This window comes from Salvelinus fontinalis, chromosome 34 (assembly GCF_029448725.1).
Source record: "Salvelinus fontinalis isolate EN_2023a chromosome 34, ASM2944872v1, whole genome shotgun sequence".
In the NCBI taxonomy this organism is placed as follows: domain Eukaryota; kingdom Metazoa; phylum Chordata; class Actinopteri; order Salmoniformes; family Salmonidae; genus Salvelinus; species Salvelinus fontinalis.
This window is the reverse complement of record NC_074698.1, coordinates 9,182,115-9,189,941: the sequence shown is the minus strand read 5'-3', so window position 1 is coordinate 9,189,941 and position 7,827 is coordinate 9,182,115. Positions and strand designations below refer to the sequence as shown.

The window sequence follows — 7,827 nt, the reverse complement described above, 5'->3', positions numbered from 1 at the left end:
AGATAACTGTCAGTTTCACACTGCTAACTGCCAAGATAACTGTTAGTTTCACACTGCTAACTACCAAGATAACTGTTAGTTTCACACATCTGCTAACTGCCAAGATAACTGTTAGTTTCACACATCTGCTAACTGCCAAGATAACTGTTAGTTTCACACTGCTAACTACCAAGATAACTGTCAGTTTCACACTGCTAGCTACCAAGATAACTGTTAGTTTCACACTGCTAGCTACCAAGATAACTGTTAGTTTCACACTGCTAACTGCCAAGATAACTGTTAGTTTCACACTGCTAACTACCAAGATAACTGTTAGTTTCACACTGCTAATTGCCAAGATAACTGTTAGTTTCACACTGCTAACTACCAAGATAACTGTTAGTTTCACACTGTTAACTACCAAGATAACTGTTAGTTTCACACTGCTAACTGCCAAGATACTGTTAGTTTCACACTGCTAGCTATCCAGATAACTGTCAGTTTCAGAATCTGTATGTATGTTTATGTACAGTATATATACATGTACACTGAGTATACCAAACATTAGGAACACTTTTATAATATTGAGTTGCCTTATGCCTTCAGAACAGCCTCAATTAATCCGGGCATTGACTCTACAAGGTGTCGAAAAAGTTCCACAGCGATGCTGACCCATGTTGACATCCAATGTTTCCCACAGTTGTGTCAAGTTGACTGGATGTCTTTTGGGTGGTGTACCATTCTTGATACACACAGGAAACTGTTGAGCTTGAAAAACTAAGCAGTGTTGCAGTTCTTGACACAAACCGGTGCGCCTGGCACCTACTACCATACCCTGTTCAAAGGTACTTACATTTTTTGTCTTGCCCATTCACCTTTCGAATGGCACACATACACAATCCATGTCTCAATTGTATCAAGGTTTAAACATCCTTCTTTAGCCTGCCTCCTCCCCTTCATCTACACTGATCGAAGTGATTTAACAGGTGACATCAATAAGGGATCATAGCTTTCATCTGGATTCACCTGGTCAGTCTATGTCATGGAAAGAGTTCTTAATGTTTTGTATGCTCAATCTATGTATTCTCTTGTGGGGCAATAGAGTTTCCCCTCAGCCCCCAGCATTATTAGCATGGGCTGATCTCTTTCCACATTAGTGTCCTGCCACTGGTTGCTATATGTACATCAAGACCTAAGCTCTATTCAGATGCCAGCTCTCAGAAGCCCCCCCCCCCCCTCCCTGTGTGCTCGTGTGTGTTTACATGTCTCTGAACACTGGGTCTGATAGTGCTCTTAAGAGGGAAACTTTCCACTTCGTTTGATAATCGGATGTCCCTCAATTTAGCATGTTAGGTCGGGGTGATTATAGAGGGGATTGGGGGTATAATTTGGGTATCAGGGGATTCTGAGTACAATTACCGGTAACCCACCTACTCCCATTTCTTTACCGCACTCTCTTTCTCTCTCCCCCAGCCACCACCCTCTCTCTCTCGTCCTCTCTCCTCCAGCCACCCCCCTCTCTCTTCCTTTCTCTCTCTTCATCTTTCCCCCAGCCACCTCCCTCTCTCTTCCTCTCTCCCCCAGCCACCTCCCTCTCTCTTCCTCTCTCCCACAGCCACCTCCCTCTCTCTTCCTCTTTCCCCCAGCCACCTCCCTCTCTCTTCCTCTCTCCCCCAGCCACCTCCCTCTCTCTTCCTCTCTCCCACAGCCACCTCCCTCTCTCTTTCTCAACAGCTGCCCTAAGTCTGTCAGTTCTAACTCCCGGGACAAAGTCAGGGACGGGCCGCTCTTGGTGTCAGGTGTCAGCACGCACTAGCTGTGGAGTGACAACATGGCTTAGAAATAGCAGCAGGGCTTCTATAAAAGACATAGACGGGCATGGTCCCAGACACAGACAGCAGAGACCACCAGACCATCACCATCACCACAGAGGCAAGAGAGAGGACAGTGCTACCGGAACCATCGCAGATTACCTTGGCTAGCAACTACAGACAGACAGATAGTCCAGAGAGAAGAACACCGAACACAGAGATACCAAGACAGGCAGATAGAGGAGTCCTAGAAACGAACGGAGGTGATAAAACCAATATAAGGACAGAACTTCACCCACACAGAACCGTGATAATGCAGGTGTGTACCGTTGTTGAGAAGCGTGCTGGGGCCGTGGTGGGGGCTGAGCTGGCCTGCAGCGTGCGGGAGGAGAACCAGGCTCAGAGGGAGAGCTACAAAGCCGACTGGAACAGTGTTAACATGAAGACCCGGGCCATGGACAGGTGAGTCCCAGCCTTTTGACAAACAGTACCAATTGCTTCTGGTAGATGTAACATATTGAACAACATTAAGTCATTTCTTCTTATATAAAATCTTCAATAACAATAAAGCAAGACGTTCTCCTATATTACCCTGTGAGTCATCATACTCAAGACTAGCCTACTGTATAATGTATCTAGTTATAAGAACTGTCAGGCTAATCTATCAGCTGACTGTAAAATGCAATGATTTTCATTTCGCTGGTAGGATTCTCAGCTTGATACTGAGAGAGATTAGAGTTTGAAAATCACTGAGCAATGTCCAACTGTTCATTCCTAACTGTGTCGGTCTCATCTCTCCACAGGCAGACAATGAACATGAACGATGCCTCTCGTCGGGAGACCTACACTCGTCAGTGGGAGGCTCGCTCTCTGGCCCAGGCCTGTCCCTCGGGGGTGTACAGAGTGGGCACCGTGGAGAGGGGTGTGAGAGAGCACCAGCTCCTACCCAAGAGGAACACCCTGCCCCTGCCCATCTTCACGCCCACACAGCTGGGCATCCGGCTGGGTCGCGGAGCACCACACACCCAGGAGGACCTCCGTCCCTTCCCCATCCCCGACGGTGCCTGCCCTGGCAAGAGGGCCGTGGTCGAGATCACACAGGACCTGCCCCCCGCCAAGCCACTCAGGATGGAGTTCGCCAAGGCACCCAAAGCACTGGGCCGCTCCATGTCACAGGAGGTCCAGAGAGGGTGAAGGAAGAGGAGAGAGAGAAAGGTTACATTTTGGGGCTCAGCCCATCAGATAACAGCCTGGCGGGATGTATATAGATTTATTCCTCGTGACATTTATTCCATCCCTATTCCCTAGTAGAGCCGTCACACAGTGTATGCCTTTCCTGTTTCATTAAGTGTTACATGTATACTAGGGACATGTCCAATGTCACACTGTTTGTTATACAAGGTATTATTTGCTTAGAGATCTGATGGCATCTTTTGATCGACAGAAAGGCAGACAAATGCTCTGTTCTTTCAGCTGTGCCATCAACTAATCTCCCTGTTGACTGGAAAAGACCAGACTGTCCTTGTTATGTCTACACACTTAATGAACTGCCCTTGTCCCCCTGCCTGGCTAAAGCCAGCTGTGGATAAGCCACACAGCATAGTACAGCATTCTGACCGCATTGTATGCAGTGGTACATTCTACCCCACTTGTCATATTATTACACCTCACAGTATTGAGACAGCAGGACGTTTAATATGCTCAACCAATGTGTGTATGAGGATGTATCTCTTGATATATTCATGTGGAATGATGCACAGATGAGGGAGGTGAGGGAAGGGAGATATGAAGGTATCAAAGACGCTTCAAAAGGGACAGAGTGGGAGAGAGCAGAAGAGAATTGGAACTGTAGAGAGGAAAGGAACAAGAAAGTGGGCACGGAGGGAGGGGTGGGCTCAACATACCTTGGCATCCATCCCTCTTCTTTTGTAAGAATGGAGAGCTGGTGAGCCTCCAGACCTTCAGAAGTCCTTGACACGCTCTAATCCTGGGTGAGAGGACAGAACGGTACAACACGATCCCACGCTGGGAACCCCGACAAAGGAGCCCCCTGGGCACAGACGTCAATTCAACATCTATTCCACGTTGGTTCAATGTCATTTCATTGAAATGATGCTGAAACAACGTTGATTCAACCAGTGTGTGCCCAGTGGGAGGTTTGTGTGTCCCGGATCATAACTCAAGTCATTGATATAGACTGACTACCTGTATGATCAAGACTTATCGTATATATTGAAACAACGTTTCATTTGACAGTGTTTGAGCTGGTCTGCCCACCTAGCTGTGTGTTAATGTTGACATCTGATGTATCTGGTAGAGTTAGTGAACAGATCATACAGAATGATTTGAGTCTCTACTGTTGTAGAGGAAAGTGGGGTAAGTTGAGCCCTTTCTTACATTCAGCATCACTCTGTCAAGGGAAATATAGTGTTCTTTCTAACAAAAATGTCTACATGTATTTCAGGATGTTGTGTATCCCTGGAAATAAACAGAATTCATGTAAACATTGTAGTTTTGAATGCATAGCTTGTCCAAAAAAAGGGGTCGATTGGCACAACTTAGTTGAGCCGGGGGCCGGGTAAGTTAAGCCGTCTACAAAGTTCTGTACTGAATGAAATATTACCACTACCTGTTTCCCAAACACAATTCAACACCATCACAATCACTTTTTTTGTCTTGTAATAATTTGAAGCATCTTTTAACACTTGCCATTGGCTCAACCATTTACCCCACTGCCATTGGCTCACCTTACCCCAAGGCAAACATTTGGACTAAATCAGCCCACACATCTATAACAAGGATGCACTTTCATGCTAGGTTTCGGACCTCATATTGAAGCTTATAGAGACCCCAAATTATGTATCGAACAATTTTCCACAGACTCCATGAAATTATGACCTCTTCCTAAATATTTTGTCAAATTATTAATTTTGTGTATGGTTTCCTAGAAACAACTAACCCCTTAGGCTCAACTTATCCCACTCTCCCCTTATCCCACTCTCCCCTATCTGTTTTCATGTGTTGGGTTTATATTTTGTATAATAAAATCTGAAGTGCTTTTCACTTTTTTCATGTGTTCACCTGTTGACCCGTCTTAATAAAAAAAGTGTAATACAACCATCACAAAGACCACACACACACACACACACACACACACACACACACACACACACACACACACACACACACACACACACACACACACACACACACACACACACGCACACGCACACACACAGTAAATGGGGAGTGGTGATAGATTAATCTACGCCTGACTGATTATCAGCTGTAAACAACATGGCTGACTCATGACCTTGCACCTACAGGCTTCTGTTCAGGCAGCAACAGCTGAACTGGGTCAGACACTTCAACATACAGTTTATTAGCGGGGTGGAAGAAATATGGTCAAGCTCTGGACTAAGGAGAGTACAGATGTAGGATCTTTATTTGAGCAAGTTTGCTACAGCAGGAAAATAGTACTGCAGTAACAAGAAATGTGAATTATTATGTGGATTATAATTAATGGACATTTTGGTAGGGGCTTATATATTTTTTTGTATTGAAAATCAAGTCTGAAATTTCAAAGTGGAAATTACAAACTTCAGAAGATTTCTCAAACTTCAAATACACTACACGTTTTACATTTCCTGAAAGTTCCCCTGCAACAGGGTGATACAATTAGTGCCTAACATCTTACCATAAGGATGGAAACGTAAAACTTGCTGGACATCTCTACTGAATTCTTGTTTATACAGTGCATTTGGAATGTATTCAGACCTCTTGACTTTTTCCACATTTTGTTAACGTTACAGCCTCATAATACAAATGTATTAAATTGTTTTCTCCCCCTTATCAATCTACACACAATACCCCATAATGAAAAAGCAAAAGCTGGTTTTTAGAATTTTTTGCAAATTCATAAAAAAATAAATGAAAACAGAAATATCACATTTACATAAGTATTAAGACTTTTTACTCAGTACTTTGTTGAAGCGCCTTTGGCAGCGATTACAGCCTTCAAGTCTTCTTGGGTATGATGTTACCTTTGCACATCTGCATTCAGAAACTTGTCCCGAAGTCATTCCTGCATTGCCTTGGCTGTGTGCTTAGTCATTATACTGTTGGAAGGTGAACCTTCGAGGTCCTGAGAGCTCTGGAGCAGGTTTTCATCGAGAATCCCTCTGTACTTTGCTCCATTTATCTTTCCCTTGATCCTGACTAGTCTCCCAGTCCCTGCCACTGAAAAACATCCCCACAGCATGATGCTGCCACCACCATGCTTCACCATAGGGATGGTGCCAGGTTTCCTCCAGACGCTTGGCATTCAGGCCAAAGAGTTCAAGCTTGGTTTCATCAGACTGGAGAATCTTGTTTCTCATGGTCTGAGAGTACTTTAGATACCTTTTGGCAAACTCCAAGCGGGATGTCATGTGCCTTTTACTGAGGAGTGGCTTCCGCCTGGCCACTCTACCATAAAGGCCTGATTGGTGGAGTGCTGCAGAGATGGTTGTCCTTCTGGAAGGTTCTCCCATCTCCACAAAGGAACTCTGGAGCTCTGTCAGAGTGACCATCGGGTTCTTGGTCACCCCAGCTGACCAAGGCCCTTCTACCCTGATTGCCGAGTTTGGGTCAGTGGCCAGCTCTAGGTGGCTCTAAACTTCTTCCATTAAAGAATAATGGAGGCCACTGTTTTATTGGGGACCTTTAATTAATCCTGCAGAAACCTTTTGTTACCATTCCCCAGATCTATGCCTCGACATAATCCTGTCTCTGAGCTTTACTGTAACGTTCCTGACCTATTTTTATGTTATTTTGATTATGTTTAGTTGGTCAGGGCGTGAGTTGGGGTGGGCATTGTATGTTGTGTGTGTTTGGTTAGTCCATGGGTGTTGTATGTGTATGGGATAGTGTTTGTTAGGTTGTCTAGTTATGTCTATGGCTGCCTAGATTGGGTCTCAATCAGAGACAGCTGTCATTCATTTGTCTCTGATTGGGAGCCAGATTTAAGGTAGCCATAGGCAGTAGGCTTTTGTGGGTGTTTGTTCCTGTGTCCTCACAGGACAGTTGAAGGTTAGTCTCATTTTGTTGTTTTGTAGTTTTGTAGTGTCTTGTTTGCTGTTTTTATTAAAAGATGGCTTATTTCCCTCAATCCGCATCTTGGTCCTATCCATGCTCCTCCTCGTTTGAGGAGGAGAACAACATTGACTGCCTTTACATTTACGGACAATTCCTTCAACCTCACGACTTGGTTTTTGCTCTGACATGCTCTGTCAACTGTAGGACCTTATATAGACAGGTGTGTGCCTTTCCAAATCATGTCCAATCAATGGAATTTACTACAGGTGGACTCCAATCAAGTTGTAGAAACATCTCAAGGATGCTCAATGGAAACAGGATGCACCTGAGCTCAATTTCGAGTCTCATAGCAAAGGGTCTGAATTCTTATATAGACAAGGTATTTCAGTTTTTTATTTGTCCCTGTCATCTCTCTTTATTGCTTTTTCCCCAGTAGGCTAATATCTCCACCGGCTCTCTGCCCAGGACACACTGTTCCAGTCTCGACCCACATACTGTAACCTCTACTACTTTCTCTCCCCTGTCCTTCATGTTTCATTTTTCCTTCCAACTCACAGTTTCTCCAACTGGGATTGTTCATTTTTTCCCACTTCCCTTTCCTTCAGTCTTTCTCTCCATCTCTCCCTCATTTTATCTGCCCACCCCTTGTCTCTCTGTTATGGTGTCTAGTATGGCTCAGTGTAGGGGTCTCGGTATTATTAGCAGGGTAAACATTGCTATCACTAGAGAGACAGAGCCAGAGAGACAGCCGTATCTGCCTGTTCTCCTCTGAGCTCTTAATCCCTCACTGTTTTATCAGATCTTTGGGTCATCTGGTATGCTTCCTTTCCCCTCTATCTAGAATATTACCCCCCTCTAACACCCCCCTAAACCCTATCTGCCACAGCCCAACCAGGCCGAGACAGAATCCACCATAGACGCTGCCAAGTCATGAAACTCCCCTCCAGTAGCCAAGGAATGT

At 44.8% G+C, this 7,827-nt stretch overlaps 1 protein-coding gene across 1 annotated transcript; it reads left to right on the top strand.

Annotated features, from left to right (window-relative positions):
• Window positions 1–1,695: 1,695 nt before the first annotated feature.
• On the top strand, window positions 1,696–4,853 carry LOC129833023 (telethonin-like). The gene is made up of 2 exons (XM_055897240.1): window positions 1,696–2,252; window positions 2,594–4,853. The coding sequence occupies exons 1-2, from the start codon at window positions 1,858–1,860 to the stop codon at window positions 2,982–2,984; spliced, it is 786 nt and encodes a 261-aa protein (XP_055753215.1). The 5' UTR covers window positions 1,696–1,857; the 3' UTR covers window positions 2,985–4,853.
• The last annotated feature ends 2,974 nt before the right edge of the window (window positions 4,854–7,827 follow it).

What these genes read in the sequence shown, in the direction of transcription:
- LOC129833023 (XM_055897240.1), top strand. Translation starts at nt 1,858, where the DNA reads ATGGTCCCAGACACAGACAGCAGAGACCACCAGACCATCACCATCACC. An exon ending in AAGACCCGGGCCATGGACAG is followed by an intron (nt 2,253 to 2,593) that starts GTGAGTCCCAGC and finishes ATCTCTCCACAG; the next exon opens with GCAGACAATGAACATGAACG.